This window comes from Drepanopeziza brunnea (assembly GCF_022702325.1).
Source record: "Drepanopeziza brunnea f. sp. 'multigermtubi' strain 214-2 chromosome Unknown ctg1, whole genome shotgun sequence".
NCBI lineage: Eukaryota > Fungi > Ascomycota > Leotiomycetes > Helotiales > Drepanopezizaceae > Drepanopeziza > Drepanopeziza brunnea.
Genome location: NW_027094064.1, coordinates 2,825,710 through 2,845,076, shown reverse-complemented (window position 1 = coordinate 2,845,076; position 19,367 = coordinate 2,825,710). Strand labels below are relative to the sequence as shown.

The following is a 19,367-nucleotide window of genomic DNA, read 5'->3' as shown; positions in this document are numbered from 1 at the left end:
AAGATTCGAGTTCTTCGGACAACTCGGATTTTAATAAATACGAGCCTTTAGACGACGGCAAAAGTAAACTATTCAATTTAAAAGTGATTTTTAAACTTAAGTCCGTTAACTTTTAAATTATTTTTTTAATACTTTCGAAAGAATAAAAACTAGCTTATAAAACTGTTTCTTAATCTATTCTTTATTTTGTTTTCTTACTTTTTTATCTTTTCTTTGTTTTATATTTATTTTATAAAAGGACGTGCTTTTAATAATCATTCTTTTTGTTTTAATAAAGAAAAGTATTTTTTACGTTTGTTTTTTTACATTTAAACTTGCTTTTTAATATATTCATTATTCTTTCTTTGTTCTTTTTACTTTATTAGCTATTCACTTATCTTATATAGATTATTTTTATTGTTTAATTGTTTTTCACTTGTTTTAAGCTTATACGGCTATTTTTTATTTTTTATTTAAGATTGTTCTTTTGTTTTAAACGTGCTTAATTACGTATATTCGAAAGTGAACTGCTATTAGAAAGAGTAAGTCTTTTTTATAAATATACTTATATAAAAAAGCTCTTTCTTTTTTTTTTTTAATATTTTCTTTTTTTATATAATAACAATTATAATAATACTACTACTACCTTTTCTTCACAACTATATAATATTATATTAATACTAACGACTTTTAATCATTACTTAATTAATTACTACTATTATTAGTTTTATTCCGTTATTTTATATTTAGCTCGTAAACTGTAATTTACGAATCAAATATGCTTTTTAAGTCAGCCGCCGTTAAAAGAAAAGCTTTTGTCCGAGATATACTTTTTAGCTTATTAATAAGCGAAAAGCAAGTTGCTTTGGCTCGATAATCGAGTTTCGAATTAAAGTTCGAAAGACAAGTTATTAAGACCTTTAATAAGTTCTTTTAGACTTACCGTTAAATAAGCAACTTTAATCAATTAGTTATGCTTAAAATAATAACTTTTGATTTTAATAACAGATTAAGTAAAGAAGACGACTTGATTTTATAATACGATTAGTTCTTGCGAGCCGAATGCGTAAGAAAAAACATAAACGCTAAAGACTTTTTTTCGGCTTACGACCAGTTTATTATTAAAGTTACCGCTATCTACTTTTTACGTAATAAAAACGCTAAAAGATATAAACGAATTAAGAAAGCTTTCGACGGCGCTAAAAGCTAATTGCTATACGACGATTACTTTAAAGCTATATGCACTTTAATCCGCAGCGCTCGCTAACTAAGCGTTATTTTAAAGACTTGCACTTTTAACGCTTACGCTATTTAAGTTATTAATTATTATATTATTGCTTACGTCGCTTTTTAAAAGATTATAATTAATATAGCTCGAAAACGCAAGTTTATTAAGCTTAATGCTACGATAGTTAACCTCACTTGCTAAATCGTAGAAAACAAAATTAATATTAAATAGAAAGATAAGATTGCTATTCCGAACGAAAGACTTTTAAAGAAGCTAAGATTAAAGATCTTATTATATAGCTTGTTAGTTTTAGCTTTCGATAGTATTAAAAGCGAATACGACGAGCTTAAAAAACGTATAAAGTTCGTCGACGAGAATTAAACTTAGAATTTCGTTTTATAAAAAAAACTCGAATCCGAAATTCTATTCGTAAATTATAATTTACGAATACTAGATGATTTAGCAATTAAAGCGAGATTAAATCAACTTTTTGCTTTTAAGACTTTATTGCTTAGATCACTTATTACGCGCTTTTCGCTATTATTAGCTTTATTTTAAAGATCGACGTTATCTTTTATTAATAAGCTTTCGAACGCTAAACTAATTGCTTCGATTATATTTACTTTACGTAAGTTTATCGACGCGAGCTTTTTTTTAGCTTTTGCATTTAAAATGCAACGCGACTTTTTCGAAAATTAACTGCTACGAGCATTACTCGTTAAAAAAAGAGACAGCTTCGAATACGAACTAATTAAAGCCGTGTTAAACCGTTGCTTCGGACTCGTCGAGATTAAAGACTTTATAAGTATAAACATAACTTTTATTAACTTTTATTAAAACTTTTATTAATCAACTTTCGACCGCTTAAATTTAAACGAGAATATCGATAATGCTTTTTAAGTTGCCGCGGAATTAATTAAAAAAGCTATCAGCTAAATCCGTAAGCTTTTAAAAAACGAATTTTTTAATAACGCGATTTTACGACTTTTCGACCGTCGTAGCTAAGTAAAAGTAAGTAAAGAAGAAAGCAAAGTAGTGAACTACTTTTTATTATTCGAGATCTTTAATTTAAGCTTTAACGACGACGATTGCGATTGCATAAAGATCTTTTAAAAAGTAAAGAACGTATTAGAATTTAAAAATAAGTTTAAAAAACTCTTTAACTTAAACGTTTAGATAAAGCTCCGTTTTAGCCGTAAAGTCTTATCGTTCGCTATCGAACTATTAGATAAAGTCTTTTGCGAAGTTTATACTTTCGAATACGTTAAATATCTTAAGTTAATTACGAAAAGCTTTATAATAGTAATAATTCGTTTTAACTTATATCGATTTATCGAAGCTTATTAAATTAACGCTTTTAATAACTTTATGCTTTACTCGAGCAATTAATCGATATTCGCTATTAAGATTAAAAGCAGTACTTTAGTTAAGAAAATGTCTAGCTTAAGCTCTTTTAAGTTTAAAGCTAAGCCGATGTCTTTTAATAATGTAAAAGCACCTAAAAAGATGTGCCGTATAGAAGCCTAGCTTTGAGGCTGGACTTCATAGTCTTACAAAAGAAGTGCTAAAAAAGATAAGTAAAAAGCTCGTTGATTGTTTTAGCTAAGAGATGTGTGTCCTTTTATAGAAGATAAGTCCGTTTAATACGGCTTTAATAGCTATAGCAAGTACTTTATTAAGCAAAGTGTTTATATCCGTCCTTTTATAGAATAAGTAAGCGCTTCCGCTTATTATTAAGCAAGAAGAAAAAAAAGAAAGTGTAAAAGAAAGAAAAATCTAATATATAAAAAAAAAAAGGAGTATCTTGTTTTTAAACTCTAAACATTTAAATTACGCTTCGGCAGCTTCTTTATAGTCTCTTTCCGTGCTTACGTCTTTAACTCTTTCGTTCTTTTCAAGCTAAGAAAGTCTTCTTTTTTTAGTTAAGCTAGCATTAAATGACGACGTGTTAGTAGCAGTATCTTTAAAAATGAAAAAGCGCGTGTCGTTTTTACGTTTATTGTTAGTTGCATTGTTAATAAGTATAAACTTGGCCGACGGAAGGTTAGCAAAGCTAGAATAAAGTCCGGAGCTATTAGTTAAGTCGTTTTCGTTTTCGAGCAAGTCCATTTAAGGCTTTTATAGCTTTATCGAATACGCGGTTTAAAGATTCCGGCTAAGAAGATAATGTTTTAAGATCGTCGATTTAGCTCGTAAACCGTAGTTTACGAGTAGATTTCGCACTTTTTAGATTGATTTTTATACTTGAATCGAAGTCGTTAAAAGACAATTTAATCGATCGCATGCTTTTTTTAAAATCATTTAACTTATCGGCGTTTATAAAGTCGTTAGCTCGGCGGTTCTTGCTTTTAGAAAAGGACTTGGTTCCGTAAGTCTTAGCTTTAGCATTTAAGATAATAGCAAATCCTTTTTTAAATGCCGAAAACAACTTCTTTTTATACTTGATAAAGTGTTTTTTAGGCTGCTCCATGGGGTGGGGGCCCCATGGGGTTTTCCTCCTTATTCCTTTTATAAGGTCTTGGCCGATAAGGGACTTTTTTTTTTAAACTTTATAAGGAGGATTTTTTTAAGTCAAATTCTTTACGAAGGATAGGGAAACCTTATAAGTTTAAAGTAAGACAGCTAAAAATAATATATATAAGGCCGTTAAAAATAAAACAAATTTACGAATATTTATTAATTTTACTTAATTATTATATTTATTTATTATATTTATTAATCATATATATTATACTTTACAATTATATTATATTATATTATAATAAATTAAAATTACTAAATAAAACTTTTAATTATCATTTTTCGCAATTTCTTAACTAACGCTATATCTTTATTTTAAATCGTTATTCGTTTAACGTAAATAGCACATAAGTTCGTTATTAAAAGTGATTAGTAAATCGATTAGTAAATCGATTAGTAAATCGATTAGTAAATAAATATATAAGTATTTACTTTTAAACTCTCTTACGAGGAATGCTTTTAAAGCTTCTTGTAAACATTTTAAAGCATCGCTTTGAAATTTAAAGTCTTGTTTAAAATCGTAAGTAATCTCTCGAACAAGACGCTAAAAGAAAGTCTTTTTAATAAGAAGCTCGGTGCTTTTTTAGTATCGTCGGATCTTTCTTAACGTAATAGTTATATAAATTAATAATTGTATTTAAGAATTAATTTATTAATTAATTGAACTTACTTCTTAGCTTATAGCGACGGCGCTTTCGTTAGCTTAAACTTCTTTTTTTCGTAATAATTGCAAACTTCTTAAGATACTTGCTTTTTTTAGATTTTTAACGAGAAGAAATTTTAGCTGCCGAAAGTGATTTGCTAGCTAATAAAACGGAGCGAGCAGCTTTAGCCGTCGAAAGTAATTTTTTAACTCTTTTATATTAAAAGAAAAAAATATCATTTTCATTTAAGTTTTCTTTATTATCGCTTTGTTCTTTTTCATTTGTATTATTATAAAGCATCGTTTTCGTCGCGGTTTTTGTAATTATAATTAGGCTCGAGATAATAAAAGACTTTTTAAGAGCTTTTTGCGCGAAAGCTTTTTTAATACGATTGCTAATAAAAGCAAAAGAAGGTTTAGCAACTATAAAAGAATTGTTTCTAGCACTTAAGTCGTAAAACGGATCTTCGTTTTAAAGCTAAGCTAATGCACTCGCTTAACTCGTCGATTATTATATTGCTTTTAAAGCAGTTTTAAAACAATTAGCGAACGAAAAAAAAAAGTTTAAAAAGATTAAACTTTTTAAAAGCTATTAATACTTATATTAATATTATTAAGAACGATGCTTTTGTTCATTTCGGATTAAATAGCTGGAGTAAATCTAATTGCGTTTGTTAAAAAAAAATTTAATTAATAAATATTTACTAATTATAAGTCAAAAATATTACCGGATCGAAGTTTAAGAGATAATAAGTGTTAGTTTGTATTTACGCGAGAGTTTATTAGTGTTTAAAAAGCGTTACTTAAAATAATAAAAATTAACAATTATTAATTAATAAAGTAATTAATACTTATTAGCTTAACTTTAAGAAATTCAGCGAAAAAAGGACGAAGATAAATCGGTTTTTTATTATAGACTTACAATACCGCGCGAAGTTTTAAGAATTTCTGTAAATACTTATTAGCTATTTGCAATTGATTTATTAATCAATTTACTAATCAAATACTAATCGGATAGCTATCGAGTTATAATAGCGCGGCGCTTAGTAAAAATAAGGTTAAGAATTTCTATAAATGCTTATTAGTTATTTGCAATTAATTTATTAATTAATTTATTAATTAAATATTAACCGAATAACTATCGAGTTATAATAGCGCGGCGCTTAGCAAAAGTAAGGTCTAGCGCATCCGTAGCTAATTAAGCTTTGCTAAACTAAAGATAAGGATTTGCGTTAAGCAAAGTAATTGAAAAAGTATTAATAATACTTTAATTAATTAAATATAAACTTACTTTATTTATCTTGCAAATTTAAGTTTTCTTTTTCTACGCTTTCGCTACGTATTATATTTGCTTTACTTTCTTATGCTTCGTCCTTATCTGCTTGATCTTTAGCCGCTTGACCTTTAGCCGCTTGACCTTTAGCCGCTTGACTTTTAATCGCTTGATTCTTAATTGCTTTATCAATTAACTTATTTTAGCTTACGTTATTTCTTTTAGCCGTAGTGCTTAGTATATCGGTAAAAAGAAGTCGGTCCGAAAGTAAAAGTTCGTTTAATAAAAAAGCTATTTAAAAGTATTAGTAAAAAGACTTGATCGCGATAATCAAGTTTACGATTAATAAGTTGATAATTTTAAATAAAAAAAGGACGACTTTATAAAGCAATAAATAGCGTTATATTTAAAAGCGTAGCAAATAAGAAAGCGATAGTTGTAATTGATTATTAAGTAATAGTAAAAAGAAATCAGACTTTACTTTATAAAGTAAAAATTGCGCGAGGCGGCCGCTTTATTTTAATTGCGGCCGCTTTATTTTAGCTGCAGCTGCTTTATCACTTCGTAAATTCATTAGCGGCCGCGCTAAGATGTTTTAGAAATAAAATGTACGAGTTCACTTTTAACTTTAACACTTTTATTTTATTACTTTTGATTTTACTTTAAACAATTACTCTTAACGTTTAGCTTCTTTATAATACTATTTAATATGGCCGCTTATTAGCTTGATTCGATAGAAAGTATCATTGCAAATATAGATCAGCTTGATTTAATAAAAAAGATTAAAAAATTTATAATAAAAATCATTTTCTTATTTATTAATCTACTTACTAATTAAAAACGTCTTTTTTAAAATGCGGCCGATACGACGGCAATCGTAGCGGCAAGCAATTCGGTATTAAGAAACTTTAGCAAGCGCAAAGTAAGTATCTTTTTTACGTAATATTTTAACTTTTATTAATTTATTAATTTTTTTTAAAAAGAAAGGCTAAAAAGAAGCTAATTATCAACTAATCCTTATACGATAAAGGCTAATGCTCGTATAGCAAAGCTGAAACAAGATCTTTAAGCAAATAAGCTTCGAAAAGCTAAAAGACGAAATCAAGCAGCCGTTAATTAGCTTTTTGTAATTTAAAAACAAACTTTAAAATATTCTTAAGCATTAAAAGCTAAAAAGAAAACTCGATAAGCCGAAATGCGAAAGAATTTTATAAATGAACGGTACTTTTTCTTTTCTTTAATTTACTAAGCAATTTATTAATCGATTTTAAAAAGAATCGAAGCATTTACGCGGATAATCTTGCTATGCAAGCCGCTTTTTATATAACTAGATTTAATAATAAAAAATACTTAAATAGCGATTGAGTTAATAAAGCATTTAATTTAAACGAAAAAGCTTATAAAGAATTTAATTTACGAAAAGACGAAGAAAAAAATAATAATATACTTCGCGATAAATACGTTTCGATTACCGATAAAAAGATAAAAAAAGTTATTCGGCAATTAGCATGTTAGCACGTATAAGTAAGCTTTTATTTTATTTAAATATTTATATTTTGCTAATAATATAAAGTCACGCTATATAATAACCGTTTAGCAATTTCGTCGCTATTAATAAAGTATAGCGCGGTCTTTATTAATAAAGTGCCGAGCTGCTAATTTAAAAAGTAAAAAAGCTTTTTTTAAATTGATAGTTTAAAACTTAATAAGCACGGTTTTAAAACGAACTAAGTAAAAATTCATTTTATTATGCTTTTAATCAATTGAATTAATATTATAACTTTTAATCTTTATTTAATCAAGCTTTTTTACGTTTACTTTTCTTTTAATAAAAAGAAGTATTAGCGAGTTAAAATTAAAGCAAATACCGATAAGATTAAATACGAATTACCGAGTCTAGCCGCTTAATAAAATATAAAAGGATTCGAAAAGAATATTGAATTTAAAGAAGCTGATTGCGATCTTATTTTATTTCAACGCGTTATGCAATTGATTTAAAAAAAGGACGAGCTAGCTCCGGAGTTGTTTTACGGCGTTAAAGATAGCGATACGGAATTGAAATCATTCTTAAACTTAATGCTTAAGTTTATATAAAATAGAATTTACGATTAATTATAAATTTTATTTTTTATAAAAATACTTTTATTTATTTTATTTATTGATTATATTTATTAATAATACTTATTAATTATATTTACTTATTATATTTATTAATCATATTTACTAATTATATTTACTAATTATATTTACTAATTACATTTACTAATCGTCGGTTTTTTATATAACGATACGCTAAGTCTTTTAAACGTACTTTATATGCGCTAAGCTACTTTCTTCTTTTTTTCTTTCGTATTTTTCGTATTCTTTTATTCTTTGCTTTTGACTTATAAACTATAGTTTACGAGTCTTTAGCGCTTTTACTTTCGTATATATAAACCTTAACTACTTTCGACTTTTACACTCGGTAATTATTAATTTTAAATTATTACTTTAAAATTTTCTTAAGCTTTTATATAAACCTTTGCGCTTTCGTAAGTTCTTTTAAGTAATCGCTTAAAATCGTTACATTTTAAAGTTTTAAATCAAAAGAATTAATCGACTTGCTATATTTAAAATCGATATAAATATATTAATAAATTATTTTAATATTTACATTTATAAATTATATTTAAAGTTAATTATATATATATTTTATTTAATATAATAACGATTTTAAAATTATTTATATAAACTCATTTATTAATTTATAATAATGAAATTCAAAAGGCCTTCGCAAGCTATCGAATTTATTACTTTCTTTTTTTGCGATACTTTCTTTTTATATATAAAAAGTCTTTTGCTTGCTAACAATACTAATTTTATAATATCCGTCGTTATATTCGTTTTTATTAATCTATTTAATAGATAGCTTAATTTTATAGCTATTATTTAAAAATCGCTTAACTCGATATTCGTTTATTTTAATTAATTAGCTACGATTACGCTTTTTTTCGTTTAGCATTTTTATTATACACCGAGCGTTTCGACCGTTCGTTCGTTTAATAAAAAAGGAATAATAAGTTTCATTATCTACTTTAATAAAGATCGAGTTTAATTAATTTGCAATCTTTAATAAATTAATAACTTAATTAATATATAAATAATAAAACGGCACTTATAAATAAATCGGCAAGCGTCCGTTGAAATATGAATTTCTTTTATTTATTCTTTAATTATAATAGATATTCGAGCTTATAAATATAATTATAAGTTAATACGATTATAAAGTGTTTTATCGTTTTATATAATAAATTTTTAATTAAACGCTTTTATTTTTAATATTTATCAGATTATATTAATTTTATTTACCGTATAGCAGCAGTCGAAAAGAAAGCTGCAAAGATTATATTTAAATTAAGATTTTTATAAGCACTTTATCTTGATATACTAATTAAACTTTAATAAATTTAAATAAGTATTTGTTATAACGACCTTAAGCGATTATTTAAAAAATTTATAAAAAAGCGAAAGGATTATATAAAGCTTAAGAAGATTATAAAATCATTATTTGAATTTGAAATTAATAATTATCGAAAGTAAAAGTTGAAAAAAGCTAAGTGTTAGAATCTTTTGAAGCGATTAAAGAATGTATTCGTAACTTCGTAACGGTCGTTAAAGTACTTGTAATTGCAAAATACTCGGTTATAAAAGTATTTAAATTCTAATTGCTTTTTAAGATTTAAAGAAGCTGATTCTTTTTATATAATTAAAAGGAATCACGCGTATTAGCTAACTAATAAGTTTATTAATTAAGTTAAAAGTCTTTTAATTAGTATAATATGCTGAGCGAAGCATATTAAGTGGCTCGTAAACTCTTTTAAATACTATTAGCTAGCTAAGGTCGATATAAATATACCGATATTAAAGTCTATATATAAAAAAGCTATTCGTAATAGTCAACTTAAATAAAAAGAGCTTAAAAGCGTTAAAAGATATAATTATAATTAAGCTTTAATAAAAAGGAAATAAAAAAAAATGAAAAGATAAAAAAAAAAAACCGCTAGTTAAAACTTAACGCTCGCAAAAATGCTATTTAAAAAGAATTAAGTATAAGCAAAACTTTTTTTAAAAATAAACTAACTTAATAAAATATATTTAAATTATAAAATAATATTATATAATATTCAAGTATATAAGACGTTAATATATAAGTTTAAATCAATAGTTTAATAGCAAATTCGCTAGAATTTAAACATGTCTTTTCAAGCTACTGATTCGTTTTTATCTTAAATTACTTTAATTATTTACGAAAATACCGATCTATTTTAAAATCAAAAGTTCGAAAGCTCTATAACTAGTTTCTTTAGCCTAATACTATTAGCAACTATTAGATGTTCTAATCAATATTATATTTAAAACGTTAAAAAGATTAAGACTTTTAATACTTAATAATTATAGACCTTATAGTATTCTTAATAACAAAAGGCTAATTAAAATCCTTTGCGAATCGATTAGAATAAAAAGAAAACTTCTTTTATATAAATTAAATTCGTTCAAGCAGTTAAGAAATCAATAAAAGAGCTTATAATATATTATAAAAAGTGCGACCGAGCTTTAAAGCATCCGAAGCTAAAAGCTTTTAAAACGAAAGCATTAGCCGATCATTAGAAAACGGACGTTTGCAAACGCGTTGTAAATAGGCCAAAACAAAAGCTTTAGCAAACTTAATTAAGATTTAAATCTTTTTAACGCAATTTGATACGTTTGTTTTTATTTATAAATTCGATTAATAAATCTAATAAATCTAATTAATAAATCTGATTAATAAATTTGATTAGTAAATCTAATTAATAAATTTGATTAGTAAATCTAATTAATAAATCGGATTAGTAAATCTAATTAATAAATAATAAAATCAATATTAAATAAACATATCTATTACGAAGAACGCTTTCGTATTAAAACTTAAAATCAGCATTTCGAAAAAGTGTTTTAAATGTTATATTATTTACGCGAAGCTCGTTTCGAATAATTAATAACTCGAATTGGAAATCTCTTTACGAATTACAAAACTTATATCTTAAGCTCTTTAATGCTTTAACTATTAAGCGAGACTTCGACGATAAGATTTTAAAAATTGATCGCTATTTATTAAACAATTTATTAATTAATTAAAAACTTAGCATTTTATTAAACTATTAGTCTAGCATTAAGCGCTATTCTTTTATATGCATAATCGGAACTGCAATTATAAAAGATTAATATATGATTTAACTTATACTTAGATTTATATACGTTGAGTTTAATTATATAAAAAAAAAATTAATAAGAATTATTTACGAACGCTTTATTAAATTAAACTTAATAAAAAAGATAATCGCGATTATAACGGATAACGTATCTTTAAATAATATAATAATAAAAGAGTTGCTTAAATGCATCGAAGATGCATTTAAAAAAAAGCTTTTTATAAGCTAAAAGATTCTATACATTTCGTATATAACTTACGTCTTGCAATTATCTTTTAAAGCGTTGCTCGAATCGCGATTATCGTTAACGAACGAAAGCTTAAAAAAGCATTAAAAAGAAGATTTTAATATAAACGAGCTAAAAAGAGCAAGAAGACGCGATAAACGAAAGATTGCATATACACTTGCGATTATAAGTTTTTTTTTTAAAAAAAAATATTTATTAATTATATTTATTAATTATTAATTAACGTATTTAAGTTCGGAAGTTTGTTAAATGTATTACAGCTAGCTAATTTCGAAAATCGCGATTTAATAAAACGATAAAAGCTTTTATTAACGATTTAAAGCATTTTTTAACGAAAAGCTTAAAGCTTGTTTTAAATGTTATTATAAAATAAGATTCTATATTTTATATGCTTAATCGATTTATAATTCTTAAAGATATTATTTAAAAATATTATATAAAGATCGATAAGATAAGTATTTTTAAATTATCTGATATTTAATAAAAGCAAATCTTATAGCTAATCGATATCTTTTAACCGTTTCACTTTTTAATTATGCACTTAAGTAAAAAGCTTAATCTTATTATTTAATACGGATTTTTAATATTCGATAAAATATTCGAACGTTTAAATAAAGCATAAGTACGATTAAAGTTTAAATATATAAAGATTTCGAAAGAAGATCGCAATGATTTTAAATAGATCTTACAATTAAAAAAAAGCGTTATTAATGCTATCGAGAAATTAAATAAGTATTATAAGAAAACGCAAAAGCCGTTAAAAGATATTTTTGCTTTCGCGATAATCTTATATCTTGCTATTAAGCTAAAGACTTTCGACTTAAATTTTTCTTAGCTTTACGAAAGTAAAGATTAATCTGCAATATATCGAGCGAGATTCGAAAAGCTTTTTAACGAATATTATAAGTCTTTAATATCTATAACTTAACGTATTAATAATATTAAAGCAATCGATCGTTAACCGATAGCCGCTTTATTACTCCGCGGTAGATTAATATTAAGTTTTTTTTTATAAGCTTTTTTCGAAAATATAAATCACGAATCGTCGAAAGTGTATAATTATCTTTTAGTTCGTAAGTTTAAAATTTTAATTCAAAACTTTAATTTTATTGATTTTTATTAATTAAGTTTAACGGTCGACGGACGAAAGATTTTAACTTCTTAACGAAACTTTAAGCTTTAGTACTTTAATTTAGCTCGAATAGCTAAAGATTTTCTATGCATTTCTTTAACTAGTGTTTGCGTAAAAAAAGTATTTAATATTATAAAAGATATTTGCGATTATCGTCGTAATAATTTATCGCTATTAACAATCGCAAAAGAAATAACTGCTTTATATTTTAAGATGTGTAATACTCGCTTAAATAAAGCTCGGCATTTATTCGAATCGATTTTAATAAATTATAATAATTTAAATAAAGATCAACTTAAAAAAGAATTCGAATAAAAAGTACAAAAGTTTTAAAAATAGTAAAATCGTTAATTTCAAAGCTTATCTTGTTTTAAATATATCTTTGCTTACGATAATCTTACGATCGATCAAGACTTTCGAATAATAAGTTTTAAGTAACGAAAAGTTAAATTGATAATATTAAAAGCTAAAGTGCGAAAATTACGTAAGTTTAAATAATATTAATTTCATAAATATTTATTAATTATATTAAATAAAAGAGAACTTAAATAGGTTTTAAGATATTGATAAAAATATTTCGTTTAAAATGCGATAGCTACGGTACGGAAAATCTTTAAATTACGAAAGGCATTTAAAAAGTAAGTTAATTTACTTGCGATATTTTTACTTTTTATCGATTTACTAATCGATTTATTAATCGATTTACTAACTATTATATAAGATTATATAAAGCGCATTCTTCCGCTTTTCAAAGCAAAGTCGTAGCAAATCGATTATATTCTTTACAAAGAAAACCAAGCAAAGTAAATCAATCGAAAGTAGCTACGGATATACTTTTCGATAAGTAAACTTAAAATGATATAAATTAAAACGTTTTTAATAATATAAAAAACGAAAACGATTTAGAAAATTCAAATTCGAACGGTACGAACGAATCGATTAGCTTTAAACGCTATATAAATTATAAAAATAAAATGCAACGAAATACGATATTATATAATATACGCTTTTATTTAGATATAAATTCTAACTTAAATATTAACGATAGTAAATTTATGCGATCAAAACGATTCGAATAATATTTCTCGATAAAATTATTTTAACGCAAAAGAAATATTAAGTTTTAAGCAAAATAATAAAAAGATAATAAGTAAAAAAGAAGCTAATAAAATACCGGACTCGGCTTCGCTATCTTATAGAACTTTAAATGCCGCTTAAACTTCGAAACTTAATATTTCGAAACTTAAAACTCTTTTAATCGTTATTTAAAGTCAAAATAAGTTAATTATTATATATAAGTTTAACGACCGTAAATTTAATACTTTTATAAGCGAACGAATTATAAATTTATTATCAACTTTAAAGCGCAAACGAATAAAAAAAAAAGAAGATGATAAAGCGGGATTAGTATAAGATAAAAGGAAAAAAGCTTCTTTTGGAATCAAGCGTTTAATTGCAAAGAGTATCGCTTTTGCTAAGTTTTATAATTAACGAATTTTATTTTATTTATTAAATTGCTTTTTTTATATTATTAAGTTTTTATATTTACTTATTTACAATTGATTACAATGATTAATTAAATTCTTTTTTATCGATATCTTTAGTTTTTTTATTATTATTAATATATTTATATCGACTTTAGCTAGCTAATTAAGAATACCGGTAATAGTAGTTAAAAGAAGAGTTCATTCGTAAACTATGGTTTACGGGTCAATTAATATGCTTCGCTTAAAATATTATATTAATCAAAAGACTTTTAACTTGATTATAAAACCTTTTAATTAATTAGTGCACGTAATTCTTTTAATTATAAGTATTACTTTTATTAAACTTTAAAAGAGCTGATTCTTTTTATAATTATTAAGTTTTTTAATAAAGTTAAGTTATTCGTAAAGCTATATAGCCCGTAAACTATAGTTTACGAGTAAGTTACGTATAGCAGCTTTACGTACGCTACGTATAACAGCTTTACGTAAGTTACGTGTAGCAGCCTTAAGTACGTTAGGTATAGCAGTCTTACGTAGGTTACGTATAGCAGCCTTACGTAGGTTACGTGTGGCAGCCTTAAGTAGGTTAAGTGTGGCAGCCTTACGTAGGTTACGTATAACAGCCTTACGTAGTTTACGTGTGGCAGCCTTAAGTACGTTAAGTGTAGCAGCCTTACGTAAGTTACGTATAGCAGCTTTACGTAGTTTACGTGTAGCAGCCTTAGGTACGTTAAGTGTGGCAGCCTTACGTAGGTTACGTATAGCAGCCTTACGTAGTTTACGTGTAGCAGCCTTAGGTACGTTAAGTGTAGCAGCTTTACGTAGGTTACGTATAGCAGCCTTACGTAGGTTACGTGTGGCAGCCTTACGTAGGTTACGTATAGCAGCTTTACGTAGGTTACGTATAGCAGCCTTACGTAGGTTACGTATAGCAGCTTTACGTAAGTTACGTATAGCAGCTTTAAGTACGTTAATTCTTTTTGTACAGCATTTATTAATTAGATTTACTAATTAGATTACGTACGGTAAAGCACGTGCTATAGCCGAGCTATAGCCGAGCTATAGCTAAGCTATAGCCGAGCTAAGCACGTGTAGCAAAAAGACGTGCAGTATGCAAAGTTTCTTTTCGTATAGTATTTATTAATCAGATTTATTAATCAGATTTACTAATCAGATTTACTAATTAGATTTACTAATCAGATTTATTAATTAAATTTATTAATTAGATTTACTAAGCAAAGCGTTTTTTTTTTGTTCCGCGTCGAGTTCGTATTTTAAATATTGTAATTCACTTTTGTTAAATCGAAGCATTGCATCGATTATTATTAAGCGACGCGTTATTTTCTTTGTTCCGCGTCGAGTTCGTGTTTTAAATATTATAATTCACTTTTGTTAAATCGAGGCATTGCATCGATTATTATTAAACGACGCGTTATTTTCTTTGTTTCGCGTCGATTTATTGTTTTAAATATTACCAGGGCAGAGGACCAAGTTCTCTGTAGTGTCACCAACGGGCTAATTACTCATTAGTATATTATTAAATTAGATTTTTATAAAATTAATAATTAGCCCGTTGATAATATTATATCGGACTTTATGTTTTGCTAAATATCAAACTTATTAAATAGATCGTAAAATAAAAGTAAATATATATAAAAGTATTATTATATTAAAAACTATCGAGTTTATAATTTATTATAAGGGGGAGACCCCCTTAAACCCCCCTTTATTACTCATCTTTTCATTTTTATACCGGGGAGACCCCGGACCCCCTTTATTACTCATAATTATATATTTACTTATATTACGAAAATATTAGAAGTTACAGAAGTTACAAAAATTACAAAAGTTATCATCGCGTTTATATTTTATTATAAGGGGAGACCCCTTGAACCCCCCTTTATTACTCATCTTTTCATTTTTATACCGGGGAGACCCCGGACCCCCTTTATTACTCATATTTATATATTTACTTATATTACGAAAATATTAGAAGTTACAAAAGTTACAGAAGTTACAGAAGTTACAGAAGTTACAGAAGTTACAGAAGTTACAGAAGTTACAGAAGTTACAGAAGTTACAGAAGTTACAAAAGTTACAGAAGTTACAGAAGTTACAAAAGTTACAGAAGTTACAAAAGTTACAGAAGTTACAAAGGCTATAAGATCATACAAGTCACAAAAGTTATAAGAGTTATCAGGTCCAAGAATATGCATTAAAGAGGGTCTAAACCCGAATCTCTAACCCAGCTGTAGGAGGTGCACCTGGAGGAGGGGGGGGGGGGGGGGGAAGGTCTCGAGCAGGAGAAGGGGGTCCAGGTCCACGTTTCTTACGTGGGCTCTTTTTAGACGCAGTACACTTCCGAAGAGACCACCGACAGCGAGCACACGCATCCCCCGAATTAGATATTTGTGCCCTACCGGCCGAAGAGTATGCCCAGCACTCTTGGCGGGCAGCAGCGCACGCATCGCAAGGCGGGTCCACTGGCTCACCCCTATATATTTGTATTAGCCTAAGGTTGCTAGAAGATAAGGGAGGGTAATTCTTACAATTCGGTCTCCATGATACGGCCGACGTGGCCGATGACAGCACGGCGAGGGGGGGGGAGCTTTGATAAGTCCGATTGCTCATACGACCACCACATGCTTATAGCGGAAGGCGTGTATGGGTCCTTGTTCTTCTTTTGGGTAGTCCAGGCCCAAGGGAGCCGCGCAAACCCGGCAGTCGATTGGGCTTGTTCAAGCTGAGCCCTAGTAAGGGGGGTCCCCCCACCAACGGCCGGCGGGGACGCAAACATCTATTGATTTGATCAATAGGCATCAATAAAGGATGTGAAATATACTTACGCTTGTGCCCCATTGTAAAGGTAGGATCGGTCCAAAGCTTGTAGGGCGAGGGGTGGCAGGTGGCGTAGCAGGGGGGGGCACGGCGGCGGCGAAGAATATAGGAGCCGGGGCGAGGCTGGAGCCGGGACGCTGATAGGAATCGATGGCGCGGAAGGGACGAAGAGAAAAGGGGAGGGAGAGCGAGAGATCATTGGCTCAATCATATCGTCGTCGTCTTCGAATCTATATATATATATATCATTAGCGTGGGTAGCGGGAATGTATCACTTGATCTCAAGATGACTTACATTGCGGGCCCAGAATCCTCTATCACCTCATCTTCCTTTACCTCTCTCTCAACCTCAGGGAGAGGGAGAGGGAGAGAGAAGGGAAGAGGCAAGGCAGCAGCGGGGACGGCGGGGACGGTATGAAGGGGGGAGAGGGAAGGAGAGCGAGAGATCATTGGCTCATTCTCATCATCGTCGTCCTGATTAAATCTATATATAATATTAGCGTAGGTAGCTAGAATATATCACTTATCACTTACACCGCGGGCTCAACCAAGGCAACAGGCAAGGCAAGAGGCAAGGCAACAGGCAAGGCAACAGGCAAGGCAACAGGCAAGGCAACAGGCAAGGCAACAGGCAAGGCTTGTTGAGGGGGGGGGAGGGGGTGTAAAAGCAGCCACTGCTGCCTGCGAAGTAGTTGTACCTGCCGCCTATAGGCCGGATCCGGCCGACCCACCCGCCCTGTATAAGGTCCGTCTCGAAGGTTGCGCTGGCGGAGTGAGATCATATTGCTGATGTAGTTGTAATCGTAGTTGTAGCTGCAGTTGGGGTTGAGGTTGAGGTTGGAGTTGAGGTTGAGGTTGGAGTTGAGGTTGATGTTGATGTTGATGTTGAGGTTAGGAAGAATATTTGGGTTATAGTAAATATTCAAAAGTGACAGACGAATTCACCTTTCAAAAAGGTCCGTGCTCAGCCAAATTCTCATACTTGCCGTATTCGTCGGTATAGCAGTATATCTATACTATATTTTATAAAGTAACTTGTAACTCTTGTAACTTCTGTAACTTCTGTAACTTCTGTAACTTCTGTAACTTCTGTAACTTATATAACTTTTATAATATAGGTAAATTTTTCGCTCTTGCCAAATCCATCGGCTTGGCATGCATAATCATATAAAATTATCAAGTTATAAAAGTTACAGAAGTTACAAAAGTTACAGTTGATTCGGCGCAATTAAAATTACAATCTAAATACATTGTTTACCCTTGATCAATTGCCAATAGCCATACAACCACCTTTAACAATAAACCATTGGTGTACATCCCATAATTCGTTGAGCTTATACTCCTCTATGGCCATCAATCGGTGAGCCTTAAGCTCGATCTTTGCGTGAGCTTTTAAGCTTTGAATGGCCCCTTTTATACGCCCATCTGAAACACATAAGCGCCAAAAGGTCCGCTTATTGCGACAGTGATAACAGGTATGTAAGTTATCCAGCTCTCTCCATGGGAATAGACTTAAACAGCCCCAACAAGGTTCGTCCGCCAATTTCGCCGTATATTCCGACATCATCACATCTGCTAAATTGCCAACCAAACACTTCCGAGCTGTATCCCGAATAAAGTACTCCTTAGCCAGCTCGTAGCGTCGTTGGTAACAGCAATCCAGGCAGGTAGTAAATCGCAGACCAGTGTTCAGGATAGGGAAGTATAGCAATGGGCGGAAGCTGCTGCACTTGGTGCACTCGATTTTGATGGGTCCTTTAGGTAGCTGGGCGAGTGCGAGAGGCGTAGGACGCGGTAGAGATTGATAGATCGTATCCATGCCTGGCCCAGAGGTTGGAAAGAATGGAGGAAGGGGCAAATCTAGCGCTAAATCTAATGCTTCCGCTTTAGCCTTGATCTTGTTCGATTGCTCGATCTGCTTGAAGGCGCGGTGTACTTCGGGATCGTCGTATATTTTCTTGTCCTTATACATCGTGTATATGAACCTAGAAAGATCCGTGGGTATAATATCCTGGCCTCCTTTTTGCCCACTTCGCTCTTTTGTTTGCCCTGAGCATCATCTTGTGTCTTATCATCGCCCTGGGCATCATCATTGGTCTGTTGGCTGCTTTGGGTATCGATGAGTCCTTCAGGGTTGATCTCACTCATAATGCGGGTCATCTCGTCGTCACTACCGAAGAGATCGGGTGACTCATATCGATGGCGTGGCAAGCTGGATGATGGTGCTATAGGAGCGCGTTGTGGGGTTGCGTAGTAAAGGTCCTCTAATAAAAGAGTTTTTGGTGGTGGTGTAGTAGCCTCCTCCTCAATATCCCCCTCCTCCTCAATGTCGCCCTCCTCCTCAATGTCGCCCTCCTCCTCAATTTCCCCCTCCTCCTCAATGCCCCCCTCCTCAATCTCCCCCTCCTCAATCTCCCCTTCCTCAAGCTCCCCTTCTTCAAGCTCCCCTTTTTCAATATAGTTGGTAGTACTCTCTTTCTCTTGCTTCGTATTCATGATGGCAATAGGAAAGGCGATGAATGGTTGATTGCTGTGTGTTGTTTGATTTTGGTATGTCGTAAAAGTAAAGTGTTTGAATGCAAAGAAAGTATTCTACTAGGATTAAATGCACGTGGCAATGAGCCTTTGTTTGAATTAAGCGAGGAATAGAGGCTTCTTATTGGTTCTTGTAACTTCTGTAACTCTTGTAACTTTTGTAACTTCTGTAACTTTTGTAACTTCTGTAACTTTTGTATAATACACAAATATATATATTTACACGTTTTACAACCGCTGTGCAGGCTGCCCCCGAT

The 19,367-nt window shown here is 29.8% G+C and overlaps 2 protein-coding genes across 2 annotated transcripts; both read right to left on the bottom strand.

Moving 5' to 3' along the window:
• Positions 1 to 16,066: 16,066 nt before the first annotated feature.
• On the bottom strand, positions 16,067 to 17,357 carry L3040_000503 (uncharacterized protein; the record flags this gene model as incomplete). The annotated part of the gene is made up of 6 exons (XM_066155180.1): positions 16,067 to 16,077; positions 16,158 to 16,231; positions 16,287 to 16,534; positions 16,584 to 16,698; positions 16,871 to 17,059; positions 17,110 to 17,357. 6 exons carry the CDS (start codon positions 17,355 to 17,357, stop codon positions 16,067 to 16,069), a joined length of 885 nt encoding a protein of 294 aa, XP_066013226.1.
• Positions 17,358 to 18,447: 1,090 nt separating this feature from the next.
• On the bottom strand, positions 18,448 to 19,071 carry L3040_000502 (uncharacterized protein; the record flags this gene model as incomplete). Its single annotated transcript, XM_066155179.1, has 1 exon — positions 18,448 to 19,071. The coding sequence occupies one exon, from the start codon at positions 19,069 to 19,071 to the stop codon at positions 18,448 to 18,450; it is 624 nt and encodes a 207-aa protein (XP_066013225.1).
• Positions 19,072 to 19,367: the final 296 nt, after the last annotated feature.